The sequence below is a fragment of the Pseudoliparis swirei genome, chromosome 3 (genome assembly GCF_029220125.1).
Source record: "Pseudoliparis swirei isolate HS2019 ecotype Mariana Trench chromosome 3, NWPU_hadal_v1, whole genome shotgun sequence".
In the NCBI taxonomy this organism is placed as follows: Eukaryota; Metazoa; Chordata; class Actinopteri; order Perciformes; family Liparidae; genus Pseudoliparis; species Pseudoliparis swirei.
In genome coordinates this window covers 25,507,406-25,526,235 of record NC_079390.1, presented here as the reverse complement: position 1 = coordinate 25,526,235, position 18,830 = coordinate 25,507,406, and the positions used below count along the sequence as shown (strand labels likewise).

The following is an 18,830-nucleotide window of genomic DNA, read 5'->3' as shown; positions in this document are numbered from 1 at the left end:
GAGGAGGAGGAGAGGGAGGAGGAGAGAGGAGGAGGAGAGGGAGGAGGAGAGAGAGGAGGAGGAGAGGGAGGAGGAGAGAGAGGAGGAGGAGAGGAGGAGGAGAGGAGGGAGAGGAGGAGGAGGAGGAGGAGAGAGAGGAGGAGGAGAGGGAGGAGGAGGAGGAGGAGAGGAGGAGGAGAGAGAGGAGGAGGAGGAGGTGGTGAGAGAAGAGGAGGGAGAGGAGGAGGAGGGAGGAGGAGAGAGGAGAGGAGGAGAGAGGGAGGAGGAGAGGGAGGAGGAGAGGGAGGAGGAGGAGAGGGAGGGAGGAGGAGGAGGAGGAGGAGGAGGAGGAGGAGAGGAGAGGAGGAGGAGGAGAGGAGGAGAGGAGGAGGAGGAAGCGAGGAGGAGGAGGAGAGGAGGATGAGAGAGGAGGAGGAGGAGGAAGAGGAGCGGGAGGAGGAGAGAGGAGGAGGAGAGGAGGAGGAGAGGAGGAGGAGAGAGAGGAGGAGGAGGAGAGGAGGAGGAGAAAGGAGGAGAGGAGGAGAGGAGGAGAGGAGGAGGAGAGGAGGAGAGAGAGGAGGAGGAGAGGAGGAGGAGAGGAGGAGGAGAGGAGGAGGAGAGGAGGAGGAGGAGAGGAGGAGGAGAGGAGAGGAGGAGAGGAGGAGGAGGAGAGGAGGAGAGGAGGAGGAGGAGAGGAGGAGGAGAGAGAGGAGGAGAGGAGGGAGGAGAGGGAAAGGAGAGAGGAGGGAGGAGAGGGAGGAGGAGGAGAGGGAGGAGGGGAGGAGAGAGGAGGAGAGGGAGGAGGAGTCACATGCTGGGGGCCGCTCGCCTCTCAGAGGTCACTGATTGGTCGTCAGGGCGGAGTCACCAGAGACGTTCAAATCATTAGTTTGTTCAATCCCGATGGTCTCCCCGTGAGGGCCCCTGGTCTCCCCGTGAGGGCCCCTGGTACCTGGGTCATCTTGGTGAAGTCCAGGACGGGCCGGGCGCAGGGCCGGTCGGGGGCCCGCCTCCTCTTGAGCCCCGGCTTGAGCAGCAGCAGGTCGCAGGGCTGCGAGTGGCAGCGCGGCAGCTGCGGCGGCAGGCTGCGCCGGAGGGAGGACGGCGTGCTGCAGGCGGAGGAGGGCGAGGCGGGCCCCGCCCCCCCCGCCGCCGCCATCACGGCCGAGCAGCTGGGAGGACGCGCCGGCGTCTGCCTCGCCACGGGATGCGGAGGCAGGAAGGTGGAGGCCGCCGAGTCTCTGATGAGCACGGGGGAGAGGGAGAAGCGCCTCTGAGGAGGAGGAGGCGGGTGGAGGGGAGAGGGCGAGGAGGAGCAGGAGGAGGGGGAGGGGAAGAAGCAGCAGCAGGCTCCTCCCCCCGCCGCCGCCTCGCTGGGGTCCCAGGGAAAGCTCCAGGGCAGCGGGGAGTCCGGAGACAGCGCCAGGCTGAAGAAGGTGGGGCTGGAGGAGGAGTGCAGCGAGGAGTTGAGGGAGGAGCTGGGGGCGCGGAGAGGACAGACTCCTCCCCCCGCCACGCCCGCCCCTACGCCCCCCCCCCCGGCGCCGCCGTGGCACTGCTGGCGGCTGACGGGAGTCCAGACCCGCGAGGCGCTGGGCCTCCAGGTGTAGCGGCAGCGCGACAGGTCCTCGGGCACCGACAGCGAGCGGCAGTGCCGTTTGGGGGGCGGGGGCGGGGGGGGCCCGGGGCCGGGGGGGGCCGCCGGGCCCCCGGGGAGCGACAGCTCGGACGCCGAGGTGCTGGGCGCCAGGGGCCGGTGCTGCTGAGGCTGAGCGGGGGCGCCCCCCTCCTGCAGGTGAGCATCCGGGGGCCCGGGGCCGGGGGGGAAGCTCGAGCTCAGGAACCCCCCCTGCAGGCCGGACTTGGAGGGAGGGCAGAGCTGCCAGTAGCTGCTCTCTGGGGGACACGAGAGGACGGCATTAGAGGTGCATCATGGGAAATGTAGGCTCCTGGTCCTGCAGCGAGTCACTCACCAGGCATCAAGCCATCTGGGGACCGGCACTGGAGGGCGTTGGGGTCCAGCAGGGACTACAAACATGGCCGCACATGGATTACTCACATGTGAAACTCCAACAGAGAATAAATACCTGTATCTTTTATAAGAGAGACGGTCACATGACTCACCTGACAGACGGCCCCCGGGGCAGCAGGGGCCCCTTCCAGAGTCTGCTTCCTCAGGCTCTCCAGCAGCAGCCTGGCCACGGCATGGTGGCAGGGGGCGGGGCCAATGGGGGGGCAAGGGGAAAACAGGGGGAGGGGCCAAGGGGGGGAGGCAAGGGGCGTGGTCAAGGGGGCGGGGTCAGGGGGGGCGGAGATTAGGGAGGAGAGGGGAGGAGGAAGAAGAGGAGGAAGGGGAGAGCCACCACCGTCTGAGTGTCGGGCCGTGGTCTAGTGCAGGTGAGGCCACCACACTCCTCCTCACCTAAGGGCCAGGTAGCCCCGCCTACTCTCACAAGGTCATCGTTAATCAGCTGTTGCCACCACACCTGGGGAAGAAAGAGAGACGCAGGTGTTCATTTAAACAGTCTAGGAGGCTCCTAGGGGCCCGTCACCCCCTCATGTGTCTCCTAGGGGCCCGTCACCCCCTCATGTGTCTCCTAGGCTCCCTGCCACCCTCATGTGCCTAGCCCGCCACCTCTCATGTCTCCTAGGGGCCCCGTCACACCCTCATGTGTCTCCTAGGGGCCCCGTCACCCTCATGTGTCTCCTAGGGGCCCCGTCACCCCCTCATGTGTCTCCTAGGGGCCCCGTCACACCCTAGGGGCCCGTCACCCCCTCATGTGTCTCCTAGGGCCCCGTCACCCCCTCATGTGTCTCCTAGGGGCCCATCACCCCCTCATGTGTCTCCTAGGGGCCCGTCACCCCCTCATGTGTCTCCTAGGGGCCACCCCATGTGTCTCCTAGGGGCCGTCACCTCGCCCCTAGCCCTGCCACCCCTCATGTGTCTCCTAGGGGCCCGTCACCCCCTCAAGTGTCTCCCGCCACCTCATGTGTCTCCTAGCCCGTAGCCCACCCTCATGCCCTCATGTGTCTCCCTAGGGGCCCTGCCACCCTCATGTGTCTCCTAGCCACCTCATGTCTCCTAGGGCCCTGCCACCCCTCATGTGTCTCCCTAGGTCTCACCTCATGCCCCTAGCCCGTCACCCTCATGTGTCTCCTAGGCCTGCCACCTCATGTGTCTCCTAGGCCTGCCACCCTCATGTGCCTCCTAGCCTCTGCCACCCTCATGTGTCCCCTAGGGCCTGCCACCTCATGTGTCTCCTAGGCCCTCACCCTCATGTGTCTCCTAGCCCCACTCATGTGTCTCCTAGGGGCCCATCACCCCCTCATGTGTCTCCTAGGGGCCCCGTCACCCCCTCATGTGTCTCCTAGGGCCCGTCACCCCCTCATGTGTCTCCTAGGGGCCCGTCACCCCCTCATGTGTCTCCTAGGGGCCCCGTCACCCCCTCATGTGTCTCCTAGGGCCCCGTCACCCCCTCATGTGTCTCCTCTCATGTCACCCTCATGTGTCTCCTAGCCCCTGCCACCTCATGTGTCTCTAGGGCCTGCCACCTCATGTGTCTCCATGTGTCTCCTAGGGCCCGTCACCCCTCATGTGTCTCCTAGCCCCGCTACCCTCATGACCCCTCATGTGTCTCCCCTCATGACCTCATGTGTTCCCTAGCCCCGCTACCCCTCATGTCTCCTAGGGCCCCGTCACCCCCTCATGTGTCTCCTAGGGGCCCCGTCACCCCCTCATGTGTCTCCTAGGGCCCCGTCACCCCCTCATGTGTCTCCTAGGGGCCCGTCACCCCTCATGTGTCTCCTAGGGGCCCGTCACCCCCTCATGTGTCTCCTAGGGGCCCCGTCACCCCCTCATGTGTTTCCTAGTGATGATACTACTGGTACTAGTGATGAGGTTAACCACGTGGGTCGTGGTGGGTAAATAGCTCGTGGGGGGGGGGGGGGGGGGGCCTGTCTGATGTTGGACTGAGGCCGCTGCTAGCTTGTTGCTAACGGATCCCATTGTTTTCAACGGGGGATGCTAGCGCGCCGCAGCAGCGTTATCCCCCGTTTGCATGAACAATAATTAAGTCGCTGGATTCTAATATTTTCAGGACAAAAAAAAAAGAGACGTCCGTCTCCCAAGCAGCCGGTTACGTTACCGTTACACTTCAATATAAACAACATCTCGTTATTCCTCTCAAGGTCGGAACAATAAATTTAGCCATTTTGCTGCTTGAAAACCCAAACCCCGATGGGGCTCCGGTCCCCTCCGCCGACCCTCCCGGGACTCGGGCCGGCGGGCTCCGGGTGGACGGTGCGGGGAACCCGGGAGGCTACACCGGCCGCCTGGATCTCCGCTGCCGGGGCAAACGGACCTGCCGTTAGTTAGCGGCACGCTAGCAGCGGCAAGCTAGCAGCGGCGAGTCGCGTTAGCAGCAAAACAAGCCCGGCGAACGAGCCCCGAGCGGTCCGGTTCCCCCTGCATCTACTGCCGGAGAGCGAGACCGCCTCCACCCTCCCGGGAGAGGGGCTGATCGTCCGGGCAGTCGCCGGCAGCCTGCCCGGCCTGAGGAGGAAAACGCCGCGGGGACACTGCGGCGAGCTGCGGGGACGCGGGATCCTCCCGCAGCGCCCCGCAGCTCGCCCACAAAACAAGCGCTCAGCCCGGGTCCCGCTTACCTTCTGCGGCGGGCCTGCAGACGCTCCTCGGCGCGTTGACCCAGGAATCACGAGACCGCGATGGCGTTACGGTCCGGCTCTAAGCGCGCGCACGGAACCGGGTCCGGGTCGAGCCTCCGCGGGTGTCGCGCTCCAGACGGTCGGACGCATTAAAACATAATACGGATCTGCGCACACGCCCGTGAGCGAGAGGCATTCATAAACAACATTTACGGTGCCGAGGAGGGGGCGGAGGAGGCGGGGGGGGGGCGGTGCTACACCGCATCACCCGCACCCAGAGATGCTCACTCCACTCGATTTATCCACCGTCCCCGCGCGGCTCGAACCCACCGCCGCTTCCCGGGACGCGCGCGAGGCCTTAATTGGGACAATTTGGCAGGTGTCAGGCTCGGGATCTCTGGCGGTGTCACGGGGGCTGATGGGAGTTGTAGTTCAGAGCCAGTTTGTTTTCAGCAGTGTCTGCCTCTGGTGGTCCAGGAATTAATTAAATATTTATATAAATATGATCCATCCGTGCAGTGTGTTCATGGAGGATTCCGGCACCCCAGGGTGCTGCTGGTAGAGGGTGTCACAGGCAGATGTCCCTGCTTTTAAAAGCTGGTTTATTTCATTTGAATAGTCCAATTTATAATGAAATATTTAAGCCACACGAAACATTAATATTATGGCACTAGAACATCTCCATCTGTAGATGTGTTCCTTGGAGCCTGAGAGAGTAAACACTATGACATGAAGAAGAATGATCCAGCTGTGAAGTCTAACTCTTTATTTACATCTTTATTAATCAATCTTTCAGATCCGCTCTCGATACTCGAGCAGCACGACATGACAATCGAGGGACACAAAAAAGTAAAAGAACTCACAACACAAAGCAACAGCCCCTCCCCCCGTTAACAGGGGTTCTGTTGAGGGAGGAGGAGGCAAGGGAAGGAGGCGCAGGAGCCCGACCCAGACGGAGCATGAAGAAAGTGACTCAAGTGCTCAATAAACATAGTAGTGAGGAAGAGGAGGTGCTCCAACAGAAGTGTGAACGAGCTCCAGGCTGGGGTCAAGCGTTCCACTGAGAGGAGGCGGTCCTCTGGGTTCTCTTCAGGTCGCGGTCCTCCTCGTGGACCGGGTCCACCGCGCCCCCCTGCTGTCGGGACGATTCAACCATCTTAAAAAAGACAAAGACGCACCGGAGACCGGAGGCCGCCTCCCGGTGGAGGCTCAGTACGGGTTCCACAGGAGCTGCTCGGAGAACACGGGGACCTGCTGGTCATCGGAGCCCAGATCTACAACCAGACAGAGGTCAGAGGTCAGCGAGGAGGGCGTCACACACAGCAATAACACTGAAAGCTCCTTTAAAGGGGTTCGGTCGGACCGAGGTACCGATTGGTACTCTACCTGTGAGCTCACCTGGGCCGCCGTCGCCCTCCAGCAGGAGGCGGAGCCAGTCGGTCACGTGGTCCCCGGAGGTCCTCCACCTCCTGAAGGAGCAGCTGAACCCCGGAGGAGAACGCAGAGTCCTGTAGTTCATCTCGGCCTCCTGACGGGAGACAAGCGTCAGGCGCGCCTCCTGCAGCGCTGCAAAGGGGGTCGATGAGGCGGTGCGTTCAGGCGTTACCGGGGACGGTGGGTCGTTCCAGGGTCCCGGCGGCTCCAGAGAGCGAGGGGACACAGAGGAGGCTTTAGAGGCTGCAGGAGCCTCCTTCTCTCTCTGCTGGTCTCCTCCGTCCTCACACAGGTCAGAGGTCATCTTGGCCAGCTGACTCTGCCTGAAACACAAAGCGCTGAACACCTGCTGAGCGTGTTCTTCATCATCATCATCATCCCGACCACCTACAGGTGCTCCACGGGGTCCAGGGCGCCGCCGTCGTCGGGCTGCGTGTCACTCAGAGGGTCCCAGAGGTGCAGCGCTCGCCTCCACAGGCGCACCTGCATGTCCCAGGAGCGCCGGCTGTACTTCCGGTACTTGTTGGGCGTGGAGGGGTGGAGCTTAGCGTCCCGCAGGTGTCTGAGGGGGAGGAGTCACGAGTTATGAGAAACGACAAGCGAATAAAAATCACAATCCTGGCCGCTTATCGGATGGAAGCATACGTGATGTGTTCAGGGACTGTCGGAAAGATGAGAACTTGACATAAGGTTTGTTTTCTCTCCTTTGAAGAACTCTTTCAGAGGAGTAAAGTCTGAAGCTAACATGCTAACGCTACACGCGGGCCTCACCTGGGGACCTGCTGCAGGTAGTTCTGGTACCCGATGGTGTTTTTGCCGTACTGGATCTGTTTCTGCCGCCGCTTCAGCACCGCTCCGTTGGTCTCCGTGGTGGCCGGGTCGGGGAGGACGGGGCAGCCCCGGTCATAGGGGGGCCTGCAGGGACACGGGTCAGACTGGACCTTCTGGAGCCCACGGCCCTGAACGCCTCGTTGAGCACGAGTTGTGTTCACTGACCTCTTGGTGTCCAGGTCGTCCGTCCCCACAGCCACGCTGCTGCTGGACGCCTTCAGGATGCAGCGCTCCAGAATGGACGGCCTGCAGGGGGCGACACCAGACCCCCTCAAACCAGACCCCCTCAATCCAGAACCCCAAACCAGACACCCTCATACCAGAACCCCAAACCAGACCCCCTCATACCAGACCCCCTCAATCCAGACCCCCTCAATCCAGACCCCCTCAATCCAGACCCCCTCAATCCAGACCCCCTCAATCCAGAACCCCTCATACCAGACCCCCTCAATCCAGACCCCCTCAATCCAGACCCCCTCATACCAGACCCCATCAATCCAGAACCCCTCAATCCAGAACCCCTCATACCAGACCCCCTCAATCCAGACCCCCTCAATCCAGGCCCTCAATCCAGACCCCCTCAAACCAGACCCCCTCAATCCAGACCCTCAAACCAGACCCCCTCAATCCAGACCCTCAAACCAGACCCCCTCAAACCAGACCCCCTCAAACCAGACCCCCTCAATCCAGACCCTCAAACCAGACCCCCTCAATCCAGACCCCCTCAAACCAGACCCCCTCAAACCAGACCCCCTCAAACCAGACCGTTTCACAAAGTAGATCGTTTCCCGTCTGTGTGCTAAGCTAACATTTGCTAAGCTAAGCTATGCTAAGCTAACATTTGCTAAGCTAACATGTGCTACCGTCTAAATAAAGGACAAAGAAGTTGAACCTGCAGACTTTGTTGACGGCAGCTCGGTCTCGTCCTCTCAGGCCGCTGGGAGCAGGAGGAGACGGGAGAGGAGGCGCATTACTGTGAGGGGGGGGGGGGACCAACCATGTTTTAAAACAGGAGTGAATCAGAACCAAGCATCGTGACGTCACTACGATGACATCAGCGGTTCCTCACCTGACCAGGCTGTCAAAGACCGAGCTGCAGCCGGGGAGGAGCCAGGGCTCGGGGGCGGAGCCTCTGGGGACGTGGTCTCTGCAGGGGGCGGCGGCCAGCAGCGGGTCGGGGAGGCCGTTCCACATGGAGGCCGACCGGCCCTTAGCGGACGACCACGAGCCGAAGCTGAGGACACAAAGCCCGTCAGACGGCGAGCGAGGCCCTGTGGCGGCCATCTTTGTAGTTTCCTGCCTCAGAGCTGAAACCTGGTCTGGGATCTGTACAGGTCTACCCGGCCTCCTAAAGGTGCTCAACGTGTTGGTCCCCGACTCTTTAGTAACGTTCTGTACCTCCAAACTGAGAACAAGAGGCGGAGCTAAAACACTCCAACATGGTTGATTCATTAAAGTTTAGATTATTATAATTACTACAAATACTTCCATCCTTTAAGTGAAAAAACTATTACGACTAATAAAGACGTTCAGGGTGTCGGGAGTAAAGCCTGCAGCTTCAACCTGGTTCAGCCTGACAGGCAAAACACAGGTCAAAATAAACCCTGAGGAGGTCATCACCACGAGCTGACAACTAATGAGAAGCAACGCCACCTGCAGGCAGAGATTATACACACACACACATATATATAAACAATTAGACATTAATTAAATATGATGAGAGTCCGTCCTCAGGGGACCCGGTCCGTGCCCGGGCCCTCCACCGCGTGCTCCTCGTGTCCCGGTACCGACCTGGAGGGAGGGGGGCCTGGGGGGGAGGGCGGGGCCAGACTCACCTGGCTGCTTCCGGTCCGGCAGACGGGAATAAGGTGACGTGATGACCTACACAGGTGTATGTATTCATAGATGTGAGGCTGCAGTCACACAAGTGCAGCTGTCAGTGGAGAATACTCATCTGTGTATTTGTACTACGTTCTGCTCATAAAAACATGAATGTGTGTTAAAGTAATGATCTTAGTTGTTCACAGGTCAGAGGTGTCTTTATCCAGAGTATTAGAGGTACGAGTACACATAGTCAGTCCACATGGTACGAGTACATATAAAGTGGTGTCTTGGTTGCGACCCTGTATCACAAAAATTACGTTCCCCCAGACCTAAAATATAATTTGCAGTTACGTTTGACTGAAACGTATTTCTCTCCAAATTACGTTTGACTGAAACGTATTTCTCTCCAGATTACGTTTGCATTTGACGTATTATAATTACAAATACGTCTCTGATCAACGTATCTTTGCCGTTTGTTATCTCTCTTTTCTACAATGCTGTTATGAATTGTAAAAAGCGTCCTCTAGCCTTATTTATTATTATGTTATCTATGTTGTTTCGCCTGCGTATTATGACAGCAATAAGTGTTGTAACGGATCATATGAATTGGCGTGAAGACTTGCTGCTGGTGACTCTCCTTTATTTTATTTTTTTAGGTGACAATACATTAATTAAAACTCGTACACTATCACCACCTCATCACCACCTTAACAGAGTTAGTCCCATACGGGTCAAATCAACTATTAAACTTGTTATAAAATGCGCATCTGTCCGTAATCTATACCATAAAGTTCGCATTTAACCTAAAAAAGTGCACTTCTTTTAACCTTTCAAAATAAAGTCCGATTTATCTGTTAAGCGGAAGTAGTATAAAACGTCTATATTTATTCAAACAATACAATATAAAAGGCATACATCAAAATCAATCAGGAAAATGCTAAACAGTCAAACAACTCAAAACAATAAACCCTTCATGGGTTATTTTCAAGCGTTTACTTTTCATCAAACAAAAGAGCAGGTACCGGAAAATCTGGGAAATAATTTGGGAATTGTTAATAAAACATAATTTACCCTTCAACTTCCACATGCATGCAAACTAATACATCGTTTCACAGACACACACACACACACACACACTGACAGAAACACATAGACACTCATATACGTACACACACACACATACTCACACACACAGACACACTCTCACACACACTTCACACACGCACACACACACTGTTCACTTACACAGACAGACACACACACACACACAGAATGACAGACACACACAGACACACATCCAGACACTCACATACATACACACACAGGGGTACACACTCACACACACACACACACATTTACATGCACACACGCATACTCTGCAGACTGACCCTTGACCTCCCAATTGTCTCTCAGATATAACCCTACTGCTTTATATTTAATATATTATATTTACCTAAATATAAGACTTTGAGGTCGTGGGGGGAATCCCCTCCAAAACATTCACAAGAGAAAATTGTCAGGTTTGGACCGATAGCTCTGAGTTAAGGGCCCCCAAAACAGGTCCAAAGGGTCAAATTGGGTAAACATGTCAGAGCTTAGCTTTCTTTTCCAGGTTGTAGCCACTCCCAAATGGGGTAGAATACAATTGAAATTGTTCATATAGTACAAACATTTAAGGAGTTGTTAACCTTTGAAGGAAGGAATTTAGTTTTTAAACCCCTCCCAAGCAGGGATGCTAAGTGCTATATGTTGCCAGCCTACATGGTTGGGACCCATTTGGGAGCGGCTACAACCTGCAAAAGAAAGCTAAGCTCTGACATGTTTAGAAGAAAGAAAAGTTTAAATCAGCCCAAACTCACAACAGGGTCTCAGATTTGTTAAACCACACACCCTCTTCAAGGCCTGGATTTCAGACGGCCAATTAACTCTCGTGGGTGTTTGAGGAAATTTCACCCCATCACCTCATTGTAGGCCCTGTCCTGAGTGTCTGTGTTCAATTTGGGATTTCCAGGACGAATATTTAGGAGATTATGGCCATTTTTGCACTTGTCAAAAAATATGCAAATTTAAGAGAATAAGGCCCAATTTGACCCTTTGGACCTGTTTTGGGGGCCTTTAACTCAGAGCTATCGGTCCAAACCTGTAGGGTATTCATATTCAGATGCCCCTCTTTGAATCTGAAAAGAATCCAGATCTTTAAGTTGATTGAATGTATGAAAAATGTACTAAAAGACTGGTTTTAAGGATCGTACAAGGGTTATTGGCACCGTGACAATTCTCTCTTGTGAATGTTTTGGAGGGGATTCCCCCACGACCTCAAAGTCTTATATTTAGGTAAATATAATATATTAAATATAAAGCAGTAGGGTTATATCTGAGAGACAATTGGGAGGTCAAGGGTCAGTCTGCAGAGTATGCGTGTGTGTATTTGTGTGTGTGTGGGTGTGTGAGTGTGTGTCTCTGCCTGTGTGTGTATGTATGTGAGTGTCTGTATGTGTGTGTCTGAGTGTGTGTCTGTGTGTGAGTGTGTGTCTGTGTGTGTGTGTGTCTTTCATTCTGTGTGTGTGTGTCTGTCTGTGCGTGTGTAAGAGTGTGTGCATATGAGAGTGTGTGTCTGTGTGTGTGAGTATGTGTGTGTCTCTGCCTGTGTGTGTGTGTGTGTACGTATATGAGTGTCTATGTGTTTCTGTCAGTGTGTGTGTGTGTGTGTGTGTGTGTGTGTGTGTGTGTGTGTGTGTGTGTGTGTGTGTGTGTGAAACGATGTATTAGTTTGCATGCATATCAGTGGAAGTTGAAGGGTAAATCATATTTTATTAACAATTCCCAAATTATTTCCCAGATTTTTCCGGGTACCTGCTCTTTTTGTTTTTCTGAGAAGAAAACACGCCTGTAAATAACGCCATGAAGGGTTTATTGTTTTGAGTTGTTTGACTGTTTGGCAAAGATACGTTGATCAGAGACGTATTTGTAATTATAATACGTCAAATGCAAACGTAATCTGGAGAGAAATACGTTTCAGTCAAACGTAACTGCAAATTACATTTTAGGTCTGGGGGACGTAATTTTGGTGATACAGGGTTGAGCAGCGTGTTTTGTTCCTGACACTAACGCGGTTCATCCAGCAGGCGGCGCTGCGGCTGGAAGGACTGAGCGCGCGACAGGCCGTAAAGACGGATGAATGCGCGACAGGCCGTAAACCGAGTCTGCGTAAACAAGATGGCGTCCGGCAGCGGGGTGAGTCGCTGAAGGGAACTGTGTTTAAGCCTTAAAGACGTGAAATGAACGACCGTATTCCGTTACCTCCTCTTTAGTACGAGTGGATCTGCTCATCCGAGCCGGTACCGGGCCGGTTATACCGGGTTTAAACCCGTTCAAAGCGGCACTTTACTGATCAGCTAACGGCTACTAGCATGAACAGAGACAACAATGTTTACGTTTCCGGTTTCAATGTGAATTAAAATGCGTAAACTAGTGGTTGTACAACATGTGAAATATTTGGTCTCCGGTGCTCTTCATGCCCATCCTCCGCGGCAGCAGCGGACATGAAGCAGGTTTCAGTGTCAACAGTTTCAAAGTAAAAGCATCCTGGAACAAGCAGCGGAAACCGGATGTTAGTCTGTTGGAGCTTCAGCTGATCGGCCCGCACCTCTCCACCAATAACCAATCACCAATCATCAATAACCAATCATCAATAACCAATCATCAATAACCAATCATCAATAACCAATAATCAATCATCAATCATCAATAATCAATAACCAATCATCAATAATCAATAACCAATCATCAATAACCAATAACCAATCATCAATAACCAATAATCAATCACCAATAACCAATAACCAATCTGATGACATATCCAGTTCAACTAGATTCATGTTTATAAACCATGTTGAGTCTGAAAGATGCTTTTTGTTCTCTGTGTTTACTGACATGATGACCTCCTCCTCCTCCTGCTCCTCCGCCTCCTCCTCCTCCTCCGCCTCATTGCTCCTCCTCCTCCTCCTCCTCCTCCTCATTGCTCCTCCTCCTCCTCCTCCTCCTCCTCCTGCTCCTCCGCCTCCTCCTGCTCCTCCTCCTCCTCCTCCTCATTGCTCCTCCTCCTCCTCCTCCTCCTCATTGCTCCTCCTCCTCCTGCTGCTCCTGCTCCTCCTGCTGCTCCTGCTCCTCCTCTGCTCCTCCTGCTCCTCCTCCTCCTCCTCCTGCTCCTCCTCCTCCTCCTCCTCCTCCTCCTCCTCCTCCTCCTCTTGTAGTTCAGCAAGAATGACTTCCGTAGGAAGTGGGACAAAGACGAGTATGAGAACTTGGCCCAGAAGCGCATCTCTGAGGAGAGAGACCGCGAGAGGAGAGATGGTGAGGAAACGCCGTGTTCAGGAAGTGATGTCACCGTTCAGGAAGTGATGTCACCGTGTTCAGGAAGTGATGTCACCGTGTTCAGGAAGTGATGTCACCGTGTTCAGGAAGTGACGTCACCGTGTTCAGGAAGTGATGTCACCGTGTTCAGGAAGTGATGTCACCGTGTTCAGGAAGTGATGTCAGTGTTCAGGAAGTGATGTCACCGTGTTCAGGAAGTGACGTCACCGTGTTCAGGAAGTGATGTCAGTGTTCAGGAAGTGATGTCAGTGTTCAGGAAGTGATGTCAGTGTTCAGGAAGTGATGTCACCGTTCAGGAAGTGACGTCACCGTGTTCAGGAAGTGATGTCATCGTGTTCAGGAAGTGATGTCAGTGTTCAGGAAGTGATGTCAGTGTTCAGGAAGTGATGTCAGTGTTCAGGAAGTGATGTCAGTGTTCAGGAAGTGATGTCACCGTGTTCAGGAAGTGATGTCAGTGTTCAGGAAGTGATGTCAGTGTTCAGGAAGTGATGTCAGTGTTCAGGAAGTGATGTCAGTGTTCAGGAAGTGATGTCACCGTGTTCAGGAAGTGATGTCACCGTGTTCAGGAAGTGATGTCATCGTGTTCAGGAAGTGATGTCAGTGTTCAGGAAGTGATGTCATCGTGTTCAGGAAGTGATGTCAGTGTTCAGGAAGTGATGTCATCGTGTTCAGGAAGTGATGTCAGTGTTCAGGAAGTGATGTCATCGTGTTCAGGAAGTGATGTCATAGTGGTCTCAGTGTTCAGGAAGTGATGTCATCGTGTTCAGGAAGTGATGTCATCGTGTTCAGGAAGTGATGTCATAGTGGTCTCAGTGTTCAGGAAGTGATGTCATAGTGGTCTCAGTGTTCAGGAAGTGATGTCATAGTGGTCTCAGTGTTCAGGAAGTGATGTCAGTGTTCAGGAAGTGATGTCAGTGTTCAGGAAGTGATGTCATCGTGTTCAGGAAGTGATGTCAGTGTTCAGGAAGTGATGTCATTGTGTTCAGGAAGTGATGTCATCGTGTCGTTTCAGGCAAAGTGGTCCCGCCGGTCAAGCGGGACCTCCTGCGTCACCGAGACTATAAAGTGGACCTGGAGTCCAAACTGGGGAAGACCATCGTCATCACGAAGACCACCCCTCAGGCCGAGATGGGCGGGTACACCTTCATCTTCTTCGTGACCTCTGACCTCGTCCCGCTGCCTCGCTCTGATTGGCTGCTGTCTTCTTCTCTTCCAGTTATTACTGTAACGTCTGTGACTGCGTCGTCAAAGACTCCATCAACTTCCTGGACCACATCAACGGGAAGAAACGTGAGTGAGGGGGGGGGTGTGAGGGTGTGTGTGTGTGTGTGTGTGTAACCCTGTGTGTGTGTGTGTGTGTGTGTGTAGACCAGAGGAACCTGGGCATGTCCATGCGGGTGTGTGTGTGTGTGTGTGTGTGTGTGTGTGTGTGTGTAACCCTGTGTGTGTGTGTGTGTAGACCAGAGGAACCTGGGCATGTCCATGCGTGTGTGTGTGTGTGTGTGTGTGTGTGTGTGTGTGTGTGTGTGTGTGTGTGTGTGTGTGTGTGTGTGTGTGTGTGTGTGTGTGTGTGTGTGTGTGTGTGTGTGTGTGTGTGTGTGTGTGTGTGTGTGTGTGTGTGTGTGTGTGTGTGTGTGTGTGTGTGTGTGTGTGTGTGTGTGTGTGTGTGTGTGTGTGTGTGTGTGTGTGTGTGTGTGTGTGTGTGGACCAGAGGAACCTGGGCATGTCCATGCGGGTGTGTGTGTGTGTGTGTGTAGACCAGAGGAACCTGGGCATGTCCATGCGGGTGTGTGTGTAACCCTGTGTGTGTGTGTGTGTGTGTAGACCAGAGGAACCTGGGCATGTCCATGCGGGTGTGTGTGTAACCCTGTGTGTGTGTGTGTGTAGACCAGAGGAACCTGGGCATGTCCATGCGGGTGTGTAACCCTGTGTGTGTGTGTGTGTAGACCAGAGGAACCTGGGCATGTCCATGCGGGTGTGTGTGTAACCCTGTGTGTGTGTGTGTGTGTGTGTGTGTGTGTGTAGACCAGAGGAACCTGGGCATGTCCATGCGGGTGTGTGTGTAACCCTGTGTGTGTGTGTGTGTGTGTGTGTGTGTAGACCAGAGGAACCTGGGCATGTCCATGCGGGTGTGTGTGTAACCCTGTGTGTGTGTGTGTGTGTGTGTGTGTGTAGACCAGAGGAACCTGGGCATGTCCATGGGTGTGTGTAACCCTGTGTGTGTGTGTGTGTGTGTGTGTGTAGACCAGAGGAACCTGGGCATGTCCATGCAGGTGTGTGTGTGTGTGTGTGTGTGTGTGTGTGTGTGTGTGTGTGTGTGTGTGTGTGTGTGTGTGTGTGTGTGTGTGTGTGTGTGTGTGTGTGTGTGTGTGTGTGTGTGTGTGTGTGTGTGTGTGTGTGTGTGTGTGTAGACCAGAGAACCATGTCATGCGGGTGTGTGTGTAACCCTGTGTGTGTGTGTGTGTGTGTGTGTAGACCAGAGGAACCTGGGCATGTCCATGCGGGTGTGTGTGTAACCCTGTGTGTGTGTGTGTGTGTGTGTGTGTGTGTGTGTGTAGACCAGAGGAACCTGGGCATGTCCATGCGGGTGTGTGTGTAACCCTGTGTGTGTGTGTGTGTGTGTGTGTGTAGACCAGAGGAACCTGGGCATGTCCATGCGGGTGTGTGTGTAACCCTGTGTGTGTGTGTGTGTGTGTGTGTGTGTGTGTGTAGACCAGAGGAACCTGGGCATGTCCATGCGGGTGTGTGTGTAACCCTGTGTGTGTGTGTGTGTGTGTGTGTGTGTGTGTAGACCAGAGGAACCTGGGCATGTCCATGCGGGTGTGTGTAACCCTGTGTGTGTGTGTGTGTGTGTGTGTGTGTAGACCAGAGGAACCTGGGCATGTCCATGCGAGTGTGTGTAACCCTGTGTGTGTGTGTGTGTGTGTGTGTAGACCAGAGGAACCTGGCATGTCCATGCAGTGTGTGTGTAACCCTGTGTGTGTGTGTGTGTGTGTGTGTAGACCAGAGGAACCTGGGCATGTCCATGGGTGTGTGTGTAACCCTGTGTGTGTGTGTGTGTGTGTGTGTGTGTGTGAGCCAGAGGAACCTGGGCATGTCCATGCAGTGTGTGTGTAACCCTGTGTGTGTGTGTGTGTGTAGACCAGAGAACCTGGCATGTCCATGCGGTGTGTGTAACCCTGTGTGTGTGTGTGTGTGTGTGTGTAGACCAGAGGAACCTAGGCATGTCCATGGTGTGTGTGTGTGTGTGTGTGTGTGTGTGTGTGTGTGTGTGTGTGTGTGTGTGTGTGTGTGTGTGTGTGTGTGTGTGTGTGTGTGTGTGTGTGTGTGTGTGTGTGTGTGTGTGTGTGTGTGTGTGTGTGTGTGTGTGTGTGTGGACCCAGAAGGAACTAGGCATGTCCATGGTGTGTGTGTAACCCTGTGTGTGTGTGTGTGTGTGTGTAGCCAGAGGAACACAAACATCCATGGTGTGTGTGTAACCCTGTGTGTGTGTGTAGACCAGAGGAACCTGGGCATGTCCATGCGGTGTGTGTGTGTGTGTGTGTGTGTGTGTGTGTGTGTGTGTAGACCAACCTGGCATGTCCATGCGGTGTGTGTGTAACCCTGTGTGTGTGTGTGTAGACCAGAGGAACCTGGGCATGTCCATGCGGGTGTGTGTGTAACCCTGTGTGTGTGTGTGTGTGTGTGTGTGTAGACCAGAGGAACCTGGGCATGTCCATGCGGGTGTGTGTGTAACCCTGTGTGTGTGTGTGTGGACCAGAGGAACCTGGGCATGTCTGTGGTGTGTGTAACCCTGTGTGTGTGTGTGTGTGTGTGTGTGTGTGTAGACCAGAGGAACCTGGGCATGTCCATGCGGGTGGAGCGCTCGTCTCTGGACCAGGTGAAGAAACGCTTTGATGCCAACAAGAAGAAGATGGAGGAGAAGCAGAAGGAGTACGACTTTGAGGAGCGCATGAAGGAGCTGCGAGAGGAGGTGAGGAGGAGGTGAGGAAGAGGAGGAGCAGCGGGAGGTGGTGTTTGTGCTGACGCTCTCTCCTCAGGAGGAGAAGGCCAAGGCCTACAAGAAGGAGAAGCAGAAGGAGAGGAAGCGGCGAGCGGAGGAGGACGTGGACCTGGAGGAGGACGACGAGATGGCGGCCGTGATGGGCTTCTCCGGCTTCGGCTCGGCCAAGAAGACCCACTGACGCTCTGCCTGACGCTCTGCCTGACGCTCTGCGCCTCCTGCAGGAGGAGCAGCTGGACTTTAGACCAGAGCCGGACGAGAGACGGAGGTCCCGTCCTGGAGCATTCCTTCCGTCTGCGCTCGGGCTTTTATTTTGGTAGTTTCAAGGTCACGTGTCGTTTGACAGTCTCACTTCATGATGAATAGTTTATAATGTGAACTCCTTCCTCCTGGACATGAAGGTGTTTCACGTCGCCGAGGGCAACGAGTCATTCTGAATGTTTTTGAAGTTTGTCTCATTTTCACTTTGCTGAATAAACAGTTTGTGTTTCTAGTTCTCTGATTCACGAGCTCGCTGTGTCAGTGAAGGCAGCACTCATGTTTCTGTGTTGCCTTCAGGGAACATCCGTCAACTTCTTTATACAACTGGACATTCTTAATGAAGTTCACTCAGTTTATTGATTAATATCAAATCATCTGATCAATAAGGTTTTATTTTATTGAGACGGTAAACAAACAAAATATTGAGCAATGAGCACCTCCTCTCTCCTTAAGGACGCTTAGGATACACTGAGCTCCTCTCTCCTTAAGGACGCTTAGGATACACTGAGCTCCTCTCTCCTCTCTCCTTATGGACGCTTAGGATACACTGAGCTCCTCTCTCCTTATGGACACTTAGGATACACTGAGCTCCTCTCTCCTTATGGACGCTTAGGATACACTGAGCTCCTCTCTCCTTATGGACACTTAGGATACACTGAGCTCCTCTCCTCTCTCCTTATGGACGCTTAGGATACACTGAGCTCCTCTCTCCTTATGGACACTTAGGATACACTGAGCTCCTCTCTCCTTATGGACACTTAGGATACACTGAGCTCCTCTCTCCTCTCTCCTTATGGACGCTTAGGATACACTGAGCTCCTCTCTCCTTATGGACGCTTAGGATACACTGAGCTCCTCTCTCCTTATGGACACTTAGGATACACTGAGCTCCTCTCTCCTTATGGACACTTAGGATACACTGAGCTCCTCTCTCCTTATGGACGTTAGGATACACTGAGCTCCTCTCCTCTCTCCTTATGGACACTTAGGATACACTGAGCTCCTCTCTCCTCTCCTTATGGACACTTAGGATACACTGAGCTCCTCTCTCCTCTCTCCTTATGGACACTTAGGATACACTGAGCTCCTCTCTCCTCTCTCCTTATGGACACTTAGGATACACTGAGCTCCTCTCTCCTCTCTCCTTATGGACGCTTAGGATACACTGAGCTCCTCTCTCCTCTCTCCTTATGGACACTTAGGATACACTGAGCTCCTCTCTCCTCTCTCCTTATGGACGCTTAGGATACACTGAGCTCCTCTCTCCTCTCTCCTTATGGACTTAGGATACACTGAGCTCCTCTCTCCTCTCTCCTTATGGACGCTTAGGATACACTGAGCTCCTCTCTCCTCTCTCCTTATGGACACTTAGGATACACTGAGCTCCTCTCTCCTCTCTCCTTATGGACACTTAGGATACACTGAGCTCCTCTCCTCTCTCCTTATGGACGCTTAGGAT

At 54.1% G+C, this 18,830-nt stretch overlaps 3 protein-coding genes across 6 annotated transcripts in view; 1 reads left to right on the top strand and 2 right to left on the bottom strand.

Annotated features, from left to right (window-relative positions):
* fam53c (family with sequence similarity 53 member C) overlaps positions 1-2,357 on the bottom strand; it is a 3,621-nt gene extending 1,264 nt beyond the window's left edge. Inside the window, exons 1-3 of the mRNA XM_056411050.1 lie at positions 2,104-2,357; positions 1,953-2,007; positions 932-1,875 (exon numbers count right to left, since the gene is read on the bottom strand). Coding sequence (XP_056267025.1) covers positions 932-1,875; positions 1,953-1,959 — 951 coding nt within the window. The 5' untranslated portion in view covers positions 1,960-2,007; positions 2,104-2,357. The remainder of the gene's footprint in view (positions 1-931; positions 1,876-1,952; positions 2,008-2,103) is intronic.
* A 3,038-nt stretch (positions 2,358-5,395) lies between these two features.
* Positions 5,396-8,693, bottom strand: slbp2 (stem-loop binding protein 2). Of its 4 annotated transcripts, none has more exons than XM_056410052.1 (8): positions 7,979-8,693; positions 7,802-7,882; positions 7,075-7,155; positions 6,850-6,993; positions 6,470-6,640; positions 6,251-6,401; positions 6,031-6,172; positions 5,396-5,918 (listed from the first exon to the last, which is right to left on the bottom strand). In XM_056410052.1, the coding sequence occupies exons 1-8, from the start codon at positions 8,359-8,361 to the stop codon at positions 5,854-5,856; spliced, it is 1,218 nt and encodes a 405-aa protein (XP_056266027.1). In that variant the 5' UTR covers positions 8,362-8,693; the 3' UTR covers positions 5,396-5,853. The 4 variants fall into 4 exon arrangements, with proteins under 4 accessions (XP_056266027.1, XP_056266035.1, XP_056266010.1 ...); XM_056410060.1 differs by having other exon boundaries at positions 6,043-6,172; XM_056410035.1 differs by having other exon boundaries at positions 6,031-6,401.
* A 3,221-nt stretch (positions 8,694-11,914) lies between these two features.
* zmat2 (zinc finger, matrin-type 2) lies at positions 11,915-17,606 on the top strand. Its single transcript, XM_056408866.1, has 6 exons — positions 11,915-11,967; positions 12,987-13,086; positions 14,120-14,243; positions 14,324-14,397; positions 16,935-17,080; positions 17,148-17,606. The coding sequence occupies exons 1-6, from the start codon at positions 11,950-11,952 to the stop codon at positions 17,289-17,291; spliced, it is 606 nt and encodes a 201-aa protein (XP_056264841.1). The 5' UTR covers positions 11,915-11,949; the 3' UTR covers positions 17,292-17,606.
* The last annotated feature ends 1,224 nt before the right edge of the window (positions 17,607-18,830 follow it).